The sequence below is a fragment of the Phyllobates terribilis genome, unplaced genomic scaffold, assembly GCF_046119375.1.
Source record: "Phyllobates terribilis strain yellow unplaced genomic scaffold, ASM4611937v1 Scaffold_9__5_contigs__length_417890890, whole genome shotgun sequence".
NCBI lineage: Eukaryota > Metazoa > Chordata > Amphibia > Anura > Dendrobatidae > Phyllobates > Phyllobates terribilis.
Window position 1 is genome coordinate 50,992,248 of NW_027362769.1, and position 18,502 is coordinate 51,010,749.

General features: G+C 43.5%; 1 protein-coding gene across 2 annotated transcripts in view; it reads left to right on the forward strand.

The window, feature by feature from the left end:
- The window catches only part of CDK15 (cyclin dependent kinase 15), a 238,383-nt gene that overhangs the window by 67,105 nt on the left and 152,776 nt on the right, over positions 1-18,502 (forward strand). For both annotated transcript variants that reach the window (XM_073646449.1, XM_073646450.1), the window contains 4 exons: positions 1,718-1,867; positions 5,600-5,697; positions 11,880-11,959; positions 15,453-15,547. In XM_073646449.1, the coding sequence (XP_073502550.1) occupies positions 1,718-1,867; positions 5,600-5,697; positions 11,880-11,959; positions 15,453-15,547 (423 nt within the window). The remainder of the gene's footprint in view (positions 1-1,717; positions 1,868-5,599; positions 5,698-11,879; positions 11,960-15,452; positions 15,548-18,502) is intronic.

An 18,502-nucleotide genomic window follows, 5' to 3' on the forward strand; every position in this document is an offset into this window, starting at 1 on the left:
GGCGTCCTTGTCTGTAGCAGTCTCAGAGGCTGGCAGCTGATTTTAGCGTGCCTGCTTGAGAAACGTATGACATCATTGCCATGCGCTGCTTGTCGACGTCAGCTGCTGGCCTCTGATAGGTCTGCAGCATGTATTGCAGCTCAGGGACCCCGCGGATCTCTGTGCAGCAATACTGTTATGATCCAGATCTGGATTGGAGTTTTAATTAGTGCAACCACTAGGGGCAGCACAGGCAGATAGTGTGGTCAATGAATAGCCAGACTTCTGTACAGGAACAGCAGTATGGTATGGAGCAGCAGGTGAGAGCACTGGACTACAGACTGAAAGCTCAATACTCTCACAAGGAAGGAAGTGCAAGTCCAGTTTTAAATAGGGTGTTCTATCAGCAAATTACAGGGTGGAGGCAATCGGGAACAACACAGGTACTGCTATCTGAATGGTATCAGAGAGCTGAATAGTTCAAAGGGGAGAAAGAGTTACTTGGTTCGAGCCCTGACAAATGCATTTTGAATGTGCATCCTTTAACGCACATCCAGCTGAAATTGGCACTGGCCTCGGCGGGCCCCCCTCCTGCACTGGCTGGCCACGATCGCAACCTCTGCAACCGCGGTTGTTATGCCCCTGACTCCTTTCATGGTGTATGGGACTGCTGAGTACAGTACCCAGCAATTTCCAGCACTCCCATACACTAAAAATGGAGCGGAGGCCACACATACGCACTTATACTCCATTCAGGACGGGTTGTAAAGCTCCGTTCTTGAGGTTTCAGACCCCTAATCATGGAATTGCTGGGTGTGATCAGCAAGTTATCCCCTAACACTCAATGCCGCTCTGGTACTGACCTGGATTAAACTCATAAGGCTACGTCCCCATGATGATTTTTTTTGTGAGTTTTTTGATATTGCAGGATTTCAGCATCTATTAGGTAAATTAGGTTACTTACGTTTTTGTGTGACTTTTTTAACATTCGTTTTTATGGCATTATTGACGCTCCAGTTTTTGTCTCTTGTTGGTGTGTCATGTTTTAAATAAAGCTGCTTTGTTTTTGATACTTCCTGGTATTTGACTTTGACAAAACTTTATTGATAAAGTCATGTGCGGATTACATCTGTTTTTGATGCATTTTCCACGGAAACACACTAAAAACTCATGTGCGTTTTTTATCTGCGGATTTCTCGCATCTAATGCAAGTATATGGGGAAAATCTGCACAAAAAACTCATTGTACCCGCAAGAGAACTAACATATTGCGAATTTGAAACACGCACTGCAGGTCAGCTTACATTAAGTAAAAAAAAAAGCACAGTGGGCATGAAGATATATAAATCCCTCCCCTTTGCTGGAGCTGTAAGATGCTGTGTTTTTTTGATCAGCAGAATATGTAAAGTCAAATACTCGCCAAAAGCTCATCATGGAAACTTAAAGAAGTTGGCCACAACTTTTTATTATGACCCCAATAATTCTGGGCCCCGGGGGGATACATTGTGGGAGGAATAATAAGTAGTGGACAACCCTTTTAACATAAAACCCCAGTGCTGCAGGGTGTCAGTGCCACCCATTATTTATCATGCCATGCACTGTATAATATACAATACAAGTACTAATATGCTATAGATAATAATAATTATAACATAAAGCAATATTTGGCCTTGCACAATTATTTTTGCTAATCTTACTGTTTCCATTTTTGGTACAAGGTAATGCCACTTTCTGTTTAGCTTACAGATTTCAGTGACGTTCCATGTGCCGTACGGTCTCTTCCACCCCAGTGGTATCACACAGTCCAAGTGCGGAGAATACGATCACTCAGGGCTCGAAGCAACAGTGATCCGCTACAAGGAAAGAACTTGGGACAGGGGTTTCAATGGGTGAGTGTGACTAGTTATAACATCTAATCACAGCATTTTTGTTCCTATTTGTGATGTACATTTGTGTCTATTGTTATTTATAGGTTAAATCACAAAAATAATATGTATATTTGTCGTTTTAGTTTAAACTAGACACAGCCCTACTATAAAAAAAATTGGGTTGAATTTACCCTGCTTTACAAGACTTTTCCAGTAACAATTATAAAGGAAACTGTATTAAGCCTTTTAATAAGATTTTACTTTAGAGTCAGCTCAAATTCAGATACTAGATTACTACAAGGGATGGAAGGCCACTCATATGATGAGGGGTTGTAAAGGTTGGACATGTTTAGCTTATTTATATGTATAAGTAGATGTGTGGTTAGTACAAAGTACTGGCACATGACTTATTCCTTCCAAAGACTATACTAAGGACCAGGGGGCACTCATGACTTTTGGATATGGAATGGACCCCCACTCCATCTTAAAACAACTATAACTACAGTAAACTTAGACACTGGAATAAATACACAAAACAGATTATTTTGGTTGTCAAAATGGGCACAGCTTTATTTAAGTCACATAATTAAAACAATCACATTAGGAGTCAGGTGAATTGCTAGTACATTGGGATTCACCAGTACTGTGATAGCCCCAGCTGTCTGACATACAGCACCAGGACAGACAGCCATAAAGGGGCGGTACAGACTGGCTTGCCATTCAAGCAGAGCTGGTAAACTTTCAGGGCACCGTGGCCGCCCCTGATTGACGTTACCATTACGACATCCTTGAGGCTGGCCACCAAAGCCGAGACTGTTCACCACCATGAGGTTTTACATCCTCTACTAGTTAAAATGAGTCCACCTTAACTTGTCTGCAACTTCCACCTGACTCCTAAACCGCAAAGCTGTGACGAGTTTTAAATTCCAAGTCACATATGACACTTTTAGACCTTTTTATTTAATAAACGAAACACCTATTTCACTTCGGTAAAATTAAAAAGTAGATATATGCAAAAACATTAAGGGGACTAAGCTTGACCAGCTTCCGACTCACAAAGAGTCATCCTACATCACCCAGGAGAGGAAAAATCCCCTGTGGAGGAAACCTGTAGGGAACCATGGCTGAAGGATTGCTCTTCCCTTGGGCTTAGAAGGTTAATTCTAGCGATAACTCTTAATAGCCATGATAAAATTGGACATGGTACAAGATATACAATGGCTAATTAAACAAATACAATAAAGTATTCATCATTATACAAATAGTGGTTAAATAAAGTGTTGTAGGACCCATGATTATAGCAGGGTGGAAGGGTGGAAGGGTGGGTGATGTTTCCTCCAGATCTTCTGGTGAGAGAAAAAAAGAGAGAGATCAGACAGATAGTTACCTCCTCTATGTAAGCCCCACCCTCCTCACAGTAAGACACCAGGCACAGACAATACTTTGATCCTTCCTCTTAAAGCTGAATCACTCTCCTTTAAAGTCTACACAGCTATACAAACATGGCTGCAGGAGTTAAAGGCCCACTCCTTCCAAAGTCATGCACCCCTCTGCTTAGTGCTCCGGGGGTTTCTTTACGGGTGGAAGAAAGGCGATTCCAGCAGCTAAATAAGAAAGGGTTCTTTACAGTTAGAGCAGTCAGACTGTGGAATTCTCTACCACAAGAGGTAGTAATGGCAGACACTATAATAGCATTTAAAAAAGGGCTGGATGATTTTCTCAGTACACATAACATTGTGGGTTACTTATTATAGATAATTTAGTGACAAAATGTATAATTGGTGGAGAAAGGTTGAACTTGACGGAGCTAGGTCTTTTTTCAACCTACAGTATGTAACTTGAAGATATAAAAAAACATGCCATATTGGATGACACATGGACCATGAATGAAAAAAATGTTCAGAACCATTATGATGAGCTGTTTCTTTTTGGCTGTAAAACGGACGATGTTTCATTTGCTCATTTGAACTTAGTCTTAGACTGATGTATGAGACACCAGTCTTAGAAAATCCCTTCAAAATGTTCGCAATATAAAACAGAGAACTTGATAACCCTTGTGACAAGTATTGTATGGGTAAAATCTCAGGACCCTGCGTGGAGAGACCATTACTGAAACTCAGCATACACTCTGCTATATACAGTATGAATATATAAATATACACCTTTCAACATTGAAATTGCAATACCAAGGAGGAAAAGTCGTGGGGTTATGGAAATCCTTGGATGGATAGACATGTTACTGATAAGTAAATGGTGAAAAAATGGAAATAAATGTTTCAAAAGATCTCAATTTTATTTAGTATTGAGTATGAGTACCAGAAATCCCCACACTTACACACTAAGGGCTCTTTCAGACGTCCGGATATTTCCAGTACCGGAAAAACCAGTACCGGAGATATCTGTGTCCGTGTGTACTTGTGTGGCACACGTGTGTCGCAGGCTGCCGCATCAGGAGCACACGTACCGGCGCCTGGGAATCAGTGTACAGTTAGCGCTGTTCCCAAGCGCCGAGTGCTGAACTCTGCCCTCATCATTGTTCCCTGCTGGCACTGCGATCAGCACCAGCAGGGGACCATGATGAGAGTAGTAGTCTGCCCCCGCAGTGTCCACCTGTAAAAATAAGAATAAAAAAAAATTCCATATACTCACCTGTCCTAATTGTCCCCCGCTGTAACCAATCTGACCACTTTGTTTTACCAACAAATGTAACACCGAGCTGTTAGTGTACCTGGAATGAAGACTAGAGAGGTTTAGCCACCCCACAACATAATCCCGGGAGTAGGGTCAGTATGATATTCCCATGTTAAGGCTTCTTCATCATCTTGCCCTTGTGGTCTCCAGACCAACCTCTGGCCATCATTGCTTCTAAGACAAAAGAGTCTCGTAGCTGAAGAGGATAGACCTCCATTCCAGCCTCTATTGCTCCATTCCAGCCTCCATTCTCCATCTGGAAACCATGTGGGCAAAGCCATGAAGAGACTTTCATGAAGGAACGTCACTCCGGTTCTGCCCCCAGGATTATGGCATGGAGAGTCATAATGTACGGTAAGTGGACATCTCTAGTCTTCATTCCAAGTACACTTACAGTTCGGTATTACATTAATTTGGTCGTGGAACCAGTGGTACGGCCATTTCTCTAAAGTATCTCAGAAGCTGTTTTACAACACGACAATGCCAGACCCCATGTTGCTCACGCAACTGTGAGCAGCCTTCGTGGCATAAGCATGCTACCATTTTCTGCAACATCTCCAGACTTGTCTTGAATGGACTACATCTATGACATCACTAGTCGGCAATTGCAAAGGGATCTTGTTAATTTGTGTGCCAAGTGCATTTAGCTTGAACATTCCTTAGACTACCTCATTGACAGCAGCCAAGATGTGTAATTGCAGAGATTTCTGTGCATGGTGCTCATGCTTGATATTGAATCAATTGAGATGCTTTGAAAATATTGTTTCCAATTTTTCATCATTTTGCATATCATTAATATTTCTATCAATCCTGTGATTTCCATAATTTCACAACTTTTACTTCTTGGTGTTGCAATTTCAATGTTGAGGAGTGTATTATATATAAAAAAATCCAGGCTTTTTCTTGCGGCACATCTTCTGGCAATTTTTATGTTGTTTTTATGGCGCAGTGGCATAACATCTCTGCAAATTTAGATGAATACTCTGTGTACACATATTGCTATATTTATGTTGTTGTATTCTCTATGATACATTTTACATTATTTTCATGCTCCCATCACAGCAGAGGAAAGGCCTGCCATTTGGTAACGCTTCTTCCTACTTAAATCTTGAAAAACTCGGCGAAGGTTCCTATGCAACAGTATATAAAGGAATAAGCAGGTACGTGACACTTTCCCTATTCTACTGTTTAAATGTAAATTTCTGTAGAACAATTGCTGTGCTGATGAGGCATGCTGATAGTTGTAATTCTTCAACAGCTGAAGAGTGATGGTTGGCTATCTCTGCTGTACAGCCTTGCATTGTTGGTTAAAGATCCCATTCAGTTTTTCATTCTCAACTTATATGGGGGCATAGCTGATAGCCAGCATACATCACTTATATCTGTTCTAGTTAAATAGAGTATCCTTGTACCTGTTACATCATTCTGATCTTTTTTCCATACTAAAGGGCCCAACTATTACTATTTGAATAAAAACATATTGATAAGAGATTTAAAAAAAAAAAAATACGGAAAGATGAGGCTTAAAAGGATTTTCCGCCCCTTTTTTTTATTCTTAAACATGGCCCAGCTTGGTAAAAAAAACCAAATACTTGCCTAATGTTCAAAAATGGCTCTGTACTGTTTGTTCTGGTGGTACTGATGCGTGACCACTGTAGCCAGATATTGGCCGCCGTGGTGAAGCCAGTGATTGTCTGCAGAAGTTATATGCTGTCCTCACCAAAAAAGTAAGCAAGGAGACGGAAACTGCAAGGAAAGGAATGGCGAGTTTTCATTACGTTTTACCTCGCTGGACAGATTTTAAAGATAAAAAAGAGCAGAGAACCCTGTCAGCTTTTCCATAAAATAAGAATTCTGAAGTCTCCTTACTTTGAACTTAACTTCTATTCCTCTGTTATCCTTACTGCAAATCTATAAAGAAGTTGACATTACCATTCTCCTTAATAATTGTATTTGTCAGGATACACTCTGCTAAGGTCCAGTCAAAAGGCCATGTTCACACATTGAGTATTTGGTCAGTATTTTACCTCAGTATTTGTAAGCCAAAACCAGGAGTGGGTGATAAATACAGAAGTGGTGACGTGTTTCTATTATACTTTTCCTCTGATTGTTCCACTCCTGGTTTTGGCTTACAAATACTGAGGTAAAAAAGTCACCAAAAACTCAACGTGTGAATGTGGCCTTAGCGATAGTGTACACAACCAGTTTTCTCGTATTAGTGCTATCCGTGGTTTTCACAGATAGCATTCGCACCTATGATATTCTATGGGGCTGTGCCCATGTCCGATTTCTTTTTCCTCGGACTGAGTGGTCTGAGGAAAAAAACAGAGACATGTCCGAATTTGATCCGAGTGTTGGGTCAATTCAGCAATACAAGTCTATGGGTCCTTGAAAATAATCAGACTGAACTTGGATGACATCTGAATTTGGTCCTATTTTCATGGACTGACAGAATGGAGAAGGTGGAGAAACATTTTTTTTCTCTCCACGTCTGAGAAAAACTGATGCCAGTCTAGTCAAATTCTGATCCCAATCGGTCTGTTTTTCTCGAATGTGGAGAAATCTGTTGTGTGAACTTACCCAAAGGCCATGTTCACACTATTAGTATTTGGTCAGTATTTTACCTCAGTTTTTATAAGCTGAAACCAGGAGAGGAACAATCAGAAGAAAAGTATAATAGAAACACGTCACCACTTCTGTATTTATCGCCCACTCCTGGTTTTGGCTTACAAATACTGAGGTAAAATACTGACCAAATACTGAACGTGTGATGCACAAACTCTTCAGGAAGCCTGTGCAGGTTGAAGTGAATTCTTTTACAGAAACAAAACCAAGACAACTAATGAGGGGGCATAAGGACATTCCTAGAAATGAACTATAGCACAGAAAAGTCACCATATAGAGAATTCATGCATGAATAAAAATATGGTGTGACGGTCCCCTAAAGAGAATTCTTCTTTATGATGTGGCTGTGAACACGTGAACCTTTATGGCAGGATTTCACTATAATGTCATTATTTTAGCACATTGAGATAAATGAAGCAAGTGTTAAATCGTGGCGGCACTATTCACGGTTGAAGCCATGGAAATGAATTAGCTATTTATACCAACACTGTTCTGCGGCTGTAAATGAACTAGCGATATTGATTCCGCACTGTGACTGATTTAATAAATGTACCTAACCTCATTGCTCTGTAAGCCCCTGGGGTCTTTGATGTGGAATGCAGGTCACCAGGAGGAACTGGTGATTTTGATATGCCTTGCTCTCATTTTTAGGGGTTTTCTTTGTTTAGTTTTTAATAATTGAATCCACATATTTATTTTCATTATGTTCATGTTCATACAATTGTCAGTAATTTTATTAAAATATATAACCATTTATTATATAGAAAACCTTATGGTGATGGATATTACACAATCATTGAATGAACTACATTCACACCAGATATGTTCACACAGAGTTTTTTATGCTCCAAAATCCTTCTGAAAAAAATGCTGAAAAGGAAAACTCTTCTTCTTCAATTCTAAGGGAATTCCACTTTGCTGTCTGTTTATAGCTATGTGCACACGTCGTCTTTTTCAGGCGGACTCCGCCGCGGAAACCACCTCCAAAAATGTTCAAAAGAATGAACATATGCATTTCTAAAAACAACTTGCTTTGCAGATGTTCAGGCTTTTGAACGTCTTACTCGTTTCAGGTTTATAAAAATGCCAAGTGGTCAAAAGAAGTGACATGTCCATTCTTCTGGCGTTTTCTGATGCTCAATATTTTATATTTATTTTAAAATGTGTCCATCTTCTCTATTGTGCCACTGCACAGAAATCGGACTGCACTCAGATGTCATCCTAGTGCAGTCTGATGATTTCCATGCATGACCGAGTATGATTTGATCGGTTCAAACCCAGATATGCTGCAATTTTTTTTTTGCCTTGGACAGCCTTGGTCGAGGAAAAAAATCGGACATGTGCGTGGCACCATACAATAATATTTGTCCGAGTGCGATCCGATGTTTTGTCAGATCGCACTTGGATGATAAATACGGAGGTGTGAGGGAGCCCTTAGACATTAGACAAAGAACTGTCAAATAAAAAGGGTATAAAAAAGACTTGAGGAAAAATAAACTCTTCCAAAGCGCTCAAAATTGCTCCCGGAAACGCTTCAGGAAAAGAGAGGCTATGTTCACAAAGAGTTTTTTGATGGGTTCAGATATCACTATATTTTTCAAGCAGAAATTACGTAATAAAACTTTCCTTTTTGGGGGAGTCTTTGGGTTGGTGCACACTGCATCTTTTCCAGGTGACCAAAAAGTTGGCTATTCAAGCAGAAGATGATTCAGGAATAACTCCTTACTCTGGCGTTTTGTAAACCTAAAGTGTCTTTTTTTAAAGTTTTTTTTTTGAGTTTCTTGAGCACTTTATTACATTTTTGATGGATGGCAGGGTTTTCAGGTGTTTTGTCCAGCATTTCTAAGGCATCTTTTCTACTAGCATTCAACATTTTAGAAACCGCTAGTAGTTTTTGAATAAAAACGCTGACAAAACACCTCCCCCCCTCAAAAAAACCCACTTTGGGTCTACTGGACGTCTTTTAAGTTTCCCTATTGGCTTGTTTTGCAAGTACTGAGTGTCTTCAAAGTGGAAGATGCCTGAAGAATGGTCAGGTCACTTCTTTTAACCTCTCAGCGTCTTTGGAAACCTGAATCGACGCTCAAAAGACTGAACAAATAGACAGCAAGTCATTTTTACGTAGACAGGAATATGTTCATTCTCTTGAGCGCTTAGCGCTTTTTCAAGCAGGTTTCCAAGCGCTCCAAATCTGCCTGAAAAAACATTATGTGAACATAACCTTTTGGGGGTGATTTTCTTTTCTTGAAGCATTTCTGAAATTGGTTTTGTACCGTTCTTAAAGAGTTTTTTTTTTACATTTTCCTGAAGCGTCCTTTGCAGCCTTTTGACTGGACAGTGTCTAGATTGGAGAGGTTTCCTTCAGGATCCTCTTCAAATAAGTGACATGCACTTTCTTTTTTCCATAACCTCTTCACAAAAATAAAAATCTTACAAATCTCCGAATTCAAACAGCAAAGTGGATTTTCCATAAAAATTAATTGTTAGGGTAGTTAGGTTATGTGCACATGAAGTCTTTTCCAGGTGGATCCCTCCTGGAATCCGCCTGCAAAAAAAGAACATAATGAACAGGAATGTAAAAATGACATTACTGTGCACATGTTCGGGCTTTTGCTACTTCTTTGAACCCCTGGACAAAGCATTCATTGCGAAACATGCATCGGGAGCGGGTGGGTCCCTGGCTGTCTCTTCCTAAGGTAAATATCCTTGTCTTTTGTACTGCTTTAAGGCCCTCTTCACAGGTCAGTATTTCCAGTACGTGCAGTGACAGATTTCACACGTACCAGAGACGCGTCCACAGGCACACCAATATAATCTATGGGGTCCTTACTGCGGATTTCACTCAAAATGAAATGTGTGGCAAATCTGCAGCTTTCCTGCAGATTTTCCCTTACGGGAAGTCTGTGTAATAGTAACCTAAGGCTGAAGTCATACAAGTGTATAGCATCCGATGCGAGAGCATGGGATGTGATATGCTAATGACCCTCCACTCCAGCTCTGCTGCGAGTGTGAGCCGAGTGTTAGTGCTCTGTGCTCCGATCCTCTCACATGAGAGAATCACAGCACACCTGCGGAAGAGATGGAGAAAGTAATTTCTCCATCTCCTCTATTGCTGGCTTCTGCGGAAATCGCACTGCACTCAAGTGACATCTGAGTGCAGTACAAAGTTTGACACGCACCCATAGACTTGTATGGGTGCGTGCGATCCGAATCTCGCAGCCATCCGCAGCATGCTGCGATTATTTTCGCATGCAGAATTGGCATGAGAAAATAATCACAGATGTGAGCTGCCCTATAGAATAACATTGGGCTGAGTGCAATCCGTTTTTTTATCGAATTCCACTCGTCCGATTTATTCGCAAGTGTGAGCGAGCCGTCATTGTTTTCTTTGGATTTCTCATACCTTAGAAGTTTTATTTAAGAGGATCTGTCAGCAGATATCACAATCCATGTAAGGCCACGGCCCCACTATCAGTGTTCGGTCAGTATTTTTTCTCAGGAGTGGGAGTCAAAACCAGGAGTGGGTGATAAATGCAGAATTGGTGACTTGTTTCTATTATACCTTTTCTCTGATTGTTCCCCACCTGGTTTTGGCTCCCACTCCTGAGAAACAATACTGACCAAATACTGACCAAATACTGATAGTGGGGCCGTGGCCTAAGAATGACTGTATAATCCTTTTAATATGTATTGTCACCTGATTTTAAAATGCTCATTTGCAGCTCATTTTAATGTAAGGCAGGAAAACTTTCACAAAGGATGATACAGCCATTCTGGCTTTTCAGTATAAGTGCACCCGCTTCATTGGGTCTAATAGATCTATTTAATAATATATGCAGCTTATAATGTGAAATCTGATGACGGGCCTGCTTTAAATTGGTTCCACGAACAGAAAAGTGCCACAGTGCAAGAATAATATATGGGCCCTTTACAGCCCAATAGCTCATCATAATACACAATTCTACCTGCCTTGGAAAGGGAAAATGACCCCTTAGTACCTCTTGGGCTCATGCACCAATGATATGTCTGCCGCTGATTAGTTTCCACCATGCAAGCATCTCTGTGACTGTGGTGGTCCGGCTATTGTTGGGTATGACACCCAGGTAACATCTTGATCTGCCTTCTCCCCTGTATGAAAGCAAAATCCCCCCAGCTGGATACAATAGGATTACATGAATGGACTACGACCATTGATACCAACTTTAAATAATAATAGTGTCCTGATCTGGTAGGGCATAGGCTCTGGGAATCTCATTTTCACCACAGGTTAAAAAAATGTAACATTGAAGATGAATCTAAAATTGTGCAATATGTTTTATCCAGTATTGTAACGTATATCGTACACTTGTGCTTGACAGAACATGGAGATTTAATGTGCTTTGTTGAATGATAACATTCTAGATAGTATAGCATTGACTGGACACGGATTTCCCCATCTACACTAGATTAATGAGCATTACATATGATGCAGCATGGAGGTGAGGAGCCTGGAGCCTGTCTGCAGCTGTTGTGATTCCCCAGACCCAGCTCTGCAGCACCACAGCAGCTGAACCGCCATATGCTGTGCAAGGGGGTTATTAGCACATTGCAATACTGCCATCTGGTGGCAGAAAGTAGTACTGTAACTATATGACTAATAGAAATCAATTATTCTTGTTTATTTAGCGGAATCGATTTATATGCAATTACAGCAGATCTTTCTGATTTTTTTCCCCAGGATTAATGGACAGCTTGTTGCTTTGAAAGTCATCAGCATGAAAGCTGAGGAAGGCGTCCCCTTTACTGCTATCCGAGAAGGTAATTCACAATTCCTCACACCTGCACTTTCTACACATTACGATTCAAATGACTCTGATTTCTATAATGCTTCCTAATACAAAACCGAATCCTTCTCTCCACCATGACAATTATATTTTCTAAAACAGAAAAAAAACAGAAGCAAAGCATGGGCAGAGTGTATTATGTGATTACAGCCATACAGTGCAGTATGAAAGGGAATGTAGCGTGTATTCTTTTAGGCTAAGTTCCCACAATGAGTATTTGGTGAGTTTTTGATGTTGCAGATTTTCGGCAGGATTTATACCTATATTTTTTACATGTCTTTTTATCACATTTGTGACGCTGTGTCTCTTGTTGGTGTGTCATGTTTTAAATAAGCTGCTTTGTTTTTTATACTGCCTGGTATTTGGTTTTGACAAAACTTTATTGATCCAGTCATGTGCAGATTGCATGCGTGTTTAATGCATTTCCGCACAAGTCTATGGGGAAATTTTGCACATAAAACTCAGTGTACACGCAACATAAATTGACATTCTGCAGATTTGGAACATGCACCGTAGGTCAGTTTACACTGAGTGAAAGAAAAGCACAGTGGACAGGAGAGTTATATAAATTCCATCCACTTTGCTGGAACTGTAAGATGTTGCGTTTTTTACTCAGCGAAAATACAGTTAAAAACTCACCAAAAACTCGTGGGAACATCGCCTTACTGATCCATAGTCTTTTTTTCCTGACCTGTTTTTATTCTCTATGCTCTGGGCACGCTGTGTGATCTGTGCAGAGGTCGTTGTGCAGGGGAAAAGGGCATGCTATGACCATCACCTATTGTGAAAGGTGACTCCTGGGATACTTAGATTACGTGCCATTGTAATCCTGCTGGTGCTGATACATGCTACAACATAATGTATACAGGACAAGAAGTTTAGGGTATGGTCACTTCCGGGCCGGCTCCGGGTTACGTGGGCCCCGGGCGAAAGAGTCTGAGTTGGTCCCTTTAACACGTACCACGATTCATGACGCGCAGATAAGAAATACAGATATAGTACAATGCCAAAGATTTCACCTACTTCTTACAATACATGAGTGATATCTATTGTAAATTCTACAATAGCTCAGAAACTGGTGAATCATCGCAGCGCACAGTGCAGACCGGACAGTATAGTCCTCCATACAGTATTATGGGCACCACATAGTCCTCCATACAGAATTATGGGCACCACATAGTCCTCCATACAGAATTCTGGGCACCACATAGTCCTCCATATAGAATTATGGGCACCACATATTCCTCATACAGTATTATGGGCACCACATAGTCCTCCATACAGAATTATGGGCCCCACATAGTCCTCCATACAGAATTATGGGCACCACATAGTCCTCCATACAGAATTATGGGCCCCACATAGTCCTCCATATAGAACTATGGGCACCACATAGTCCTCCATACAGAATTATGGGCACCACATAGTCCTCCATACAGAATTATGGGCCCCACATAGTCCTCCATACAATATAATGGGCCCCACATAGTCCTCATACAGTATTATGGGCATCACATAGTCCTCTATACAGTAATATGGGCACCACATAGTCCTCCATACAGAATAATGGACCCCATATAATGATCCATACAGAATAATGGGCCCCACATAGTCCTCCATACAGTATAATGGGCCCCATATAATGATCCATACAGAATAATGGGCCCCCATATAATGCTCCATACAGAATAATGGGCCCCATATAATGCGCCATACAGAATAATGGACGCCATATAATGCTCCATACAGAAGAGGCCCCATATATTGCTCCCTACAGAATAATGCTCCATACATAATAGACCACAAATAATGCTCCATACGTGGATGGGCCCATATAATGCTTCATATATGATGGGTCCAATATAATTCTCCCTACTTGATGGGCCCAATATAATTCTCCCTACATGATGGGCCCAATATAATGCTCCCTACATGATGGGCCCCATATAATGCTCCCGACATAATGGGCCCATTAATAATGCTCCATACATAATGGGCCCATTAATAATGCTCCATACATAATGGGCCCCATATAATGCTCCATACATAATGGGCCCCATATAATGCTCCACACATAATAGGCCCCAAATAATGATCCATACATAATAGGCCCCAAATAATGCTCCATACATAATAGGCCACAAATAATGCTCCATACGTGGATGGGCCCCATATAATGCTCCATACATGATGGGCCCTATATAATGCTCCATACATGATGGGTCCCATATAATGCTCCATACATGATGGGCCCCATATAATGCTCCATACATGATGGGCCCCATATAATGCTCCATACAGGTAAAAAAAATCAAATACTCACCTCTCCTCGTTCCTCGCTGGGTGCAGCTCCGGACTCCTCAGCATTGCCGTCTTCCCGCTCTCTGCCCTGTGTCACTCATAGCAGAGGGCGTGCTGTAGTGACATCATCGCACCCTCTGCCCTGAGACTTCACAAGTCAGAAGACGCGGAAGAAGCTGGAGCTGCGGCGAACGGGGAGAGGTAAGTATTCCAAGTGCCGGGGCCCTGAGAAAGTGGGGGTGGGGCCCACTCGCGGGTGCTGGCACTGGGCTCCCCCGACTCACTGGCCCCATAGCGTGCCAGTGTCCCCGACCATGAGTGGGGCCCCCTGCTGGCTCAGGGACTCGGCACCTGCCGGGTTGCGCCAGGTGCTGATGCCGGCCCTGGGTCACTTATTGCATTTTTGCAGCCTTTGGTTTTTTTTTGTTTTTTTAGTGGTGTTCCTTTCGGCAGAAATCCTGCATTTCACGTTACCCGCAAAGTGAATGAGATTTCAAAAATGTCATGCACACATTTGTTTTCTTTCCCTTGCGCTGTTTGAGCTGCTGGGCATTCTTTGAAATCTAGAACATGTCAATTCTTTCAGCATTTTTTAACCATTTAAATGAAGGGAAAAAACACAAGTGAATTGCTGAAAAAGCCAGCAAAAATGTGCATATTGTACACAGCATTTTTCCTACAACTCTTCTGGTTTTTGGTGCAGAAAAAAAGCAGCATCTGAACATCCCCTTAAGCTGTTATGAGAAACTGCAAAGCTTCAGGATTATTTTTAAAGGGGGTTATCTGGGCACAGGTATTGATGAGCTGTCCATAGGAGATGTCATCCGTATCGCCTGTCAACTGTTCTTTGCACGAGTCACACTTTGGATGCAGCTGCACTCGGCAGCACTGTTCAAAGCGTTTACATCCGGAGGAAATAACAGCTGATAGGTGGGTGTGCTAGGGGTCGGACACCCACCAAACTAATATGGTTGACCTCTAATATTGATAGCTCATCAATTCCTGTTCCTGGACAACCCCTTTAATATAGATATTGATATGGAAAATGATAAGAAAAATCATCCGAAAATAAAACTTGATTTACACATGGTTATTTTTAGGACAACATTTCCATTTTATATTAACAAACTTTTTCATAAGCTGCTTAAATTTGTGTTTCTCTTCAGCATCTCTCCTGAAAGGCCTGAAACACGCTAACATTGTTCTTCTGCATGATATCATTCAAACCAGGGAAACCCTGACTTTTGTATTCGAGTATGTGGTGAGTGAAGGTTTTATATCCAGTGTTTCTGTCCTGTTTATCCTCATCCTATGGTTCGATTCACGAGCCCAACATTTCAGATCTGAGTATGGGGTGCAATGTCTGGACTGGCCATGGGTTTCCTGAACTCATTAATGAGGCTGTTGAGTTTGAGTGAGGAGACCCGTGGACCATCCAGATATGTGGAGCCATATTTGGGTCATGAATGTTGGATGTGTGAAGTGCTGTAGTAGTTGCCGTAGGGGACTCGTCTATGATTGTCGGACAAACTAAATGCTGGGTTTACTGGGCAGTGGACGTAAATGTGTTGATGAGAAGCTATGTAATAACTAAATCTACTGTAAATGTCCCGTAGCTATATATGATTGCATATCTATTTGAGATGCTGTAAAAATCAAATCCGCAGGCTCCTGACTGTACTCATGTGTGTATGTTTGATATTAAATCACCCCACTTGTGAGACAAACACAGTTTTATTTCCACGTGTATTAGTAGACAGTTCATGTGAGATATCTTTCACAAACATAAATTATACAGGTCTTCCTGGACCTTGGTCACGAGGTATAGAAAGCTAAAGGAGGAGCAATTGCTATTCCTTGTGTGCAAGCTCCGGGAGGACTGAAACGTTGCTTCAAGTACTTGGTGTCATTTCTCTCTGTTCAAGATATGACATCACAAATACTGTGGTTTCATTCTGGATAAATTACTTACCATTGAGCACAGGATTTACTATCCAGAGTGCCAACCATAAATATTCCAATAGGTAGGTAGGCTTCCCACAGTACTCATAGGTTGGCACATGACTGCACTCATAGCTAGGCACCGGACTGCACACATAGGTTGGCACTGGACTGCACACATAGGTTGGCACTGGACTGCACGCATAGGTTGGCACTGGACTGCACGCATAGGTTGGCACCGGACTGTACTCATAGGTAGGCACCGTACTGTACTCATAGGTAGGCACCGTACTGTACTCATAGGTTGGCACCGTACTGCACGCATAGGTTGGCTCCAGACTGTACTCTTAGGTAGGCACCGGACTGTACTCTTAGGTAGGCACCGGACTGTACGCATAGGTTGGCACCGGACTGTACTCCTAGGTTGGCACCGGACTGTACTCATAGGCAGGCACCGGACGGTACGCCTAGGTAGGCACTGGACTGTACGCCTAGGTAGGCACCGGACTGTATGCCTAGGTAGGCACTGGACTGTACGCATAGGTTGGCACCGGACTGTACTCATAGGTAGGCACCGGACTGTACGCATAGGAAGACACTGGACTGCACTCATAGGTAGGCACCGGACTGCACTCATAGGTTGGCTCCGGACTGTACGCATAGGTTGGCACCGGACTGTACTCCTAGGTTGGCACCGGACTGTACTCATAGGCAGGCAACGGACTGTACGCCTAGGTAGGCACCGGACTGTATGCCTAGGTAGGCACCGGACTGTACTCATAGGTAGGCACCGGACTGTATGCATAGGAAGACACTGGACTGCACTCATAGGTAGGCACCGGACTGCACTCATAGGTTGGCACCGGACTGTACTCATAGGTAGGCACCAGACTGCACGCATAGGAAGACACTGGACTGCACTCATAGGTTGGCACCAGACTGTATGCCTAGGTTGGCACCGGACTGTATGCCTAGGTTGGCACCGGACTGTATGCCTAGGTAGGCACCGGACTGTATGCCTAGGTAGACACTGAACTGCACTCATAGGTAGGCACCGGACTGCACTCATAGATAGGCACCGGACAGTATGCCTAGGTAGGCACCGGACTGTACGCCTAGGTAGGCACCGGACTGTGCGCCTAGGTAGGCACCGGACTGTGCGCCTAGGTAGGCACCGGACTGTGCGCCTAGGTAGGCACCGGACTGTGCGCCTAGGTAGGCACCGGACTGTGCGCCTAGGTAGGCACCGGACTGTGCGCCTAGGTAGGCACCGGACTGTGCGCCTAGGTAGGCACCGGACTGCACTCATAGATAGGCACCGGACAGTATGCCTAGGTAGGCACCGGACTGTGCGCCTAGGTAGGCACCGGACTGTGCGCCTAGGTAGGCACCGGACTGTGCGCCTAGGTAGGCACCGGACTGTGCGCCTAGGTAGGCACCGGACTGTACGCCTAGGTAGGCACCGGACTGTACGCCTAGGTAGGCACCGGACTGTACGCCTAGGTAGGCACCGGACTGTACGCCTAGGTAGGCACCGGACTGTGCGCCTAGGTAGGCACCGGACTGTACGCCTAGGTAGGCACCGGACTGTACGCCTAGGTAGGCACCGGACTGTACGCCTAGGTAGGCACCGGACTGTGCGCCTAGGTAGGCACCGGACTGTACGCCTAGGTAGGCACCGGACTGTACGCCTAGGTAGGCACCGGACTGTACGCCTAGGTAGGCACCGGACTGTACGCCTAGGTAGGCACCGGACTGTGCGCCTAGGTAGGCACCGGACTGTGCGCCTAGGTAGGCACCGGACTGTGCGCCTAGGTAGGCACCGGACTGTACGCCTAGGTAGGCACCGGACTGCACTCATAGATAGGCACCGGACAGTATGCCTAGGTAGGCACCGGACTGTGCGCCTAGGTAGGCACCGGACTGTGCGCCTAGGTAGGCACCGGACTGTGCGCCTAGGTAGGCACCGGACTGTACGCCTAGGTAGGCACCGGACTGCACTCATAGATAGGCACCGGACAGTATGCCTAGGTAGGCACCGGACTGTGCGCCTAGGTAGGCACCGGACTGTGCGCCTAGGTAGGCACCGGACTGTGCGCCTAGGTAGGCACCGGACTGTGCGCCTAGGTAGGCACCGGACTGTGCGCCTAGGTAGGCACCGGACTGTGCGCATAGGAAGGCACCGGACTGTACTCATTAGTAGGCACCGGACTGCACTCTTGGGAAGGCACCGGAGTGCACTCTTGGGAAGGCACCGGACTGCACTCTTGGGTAG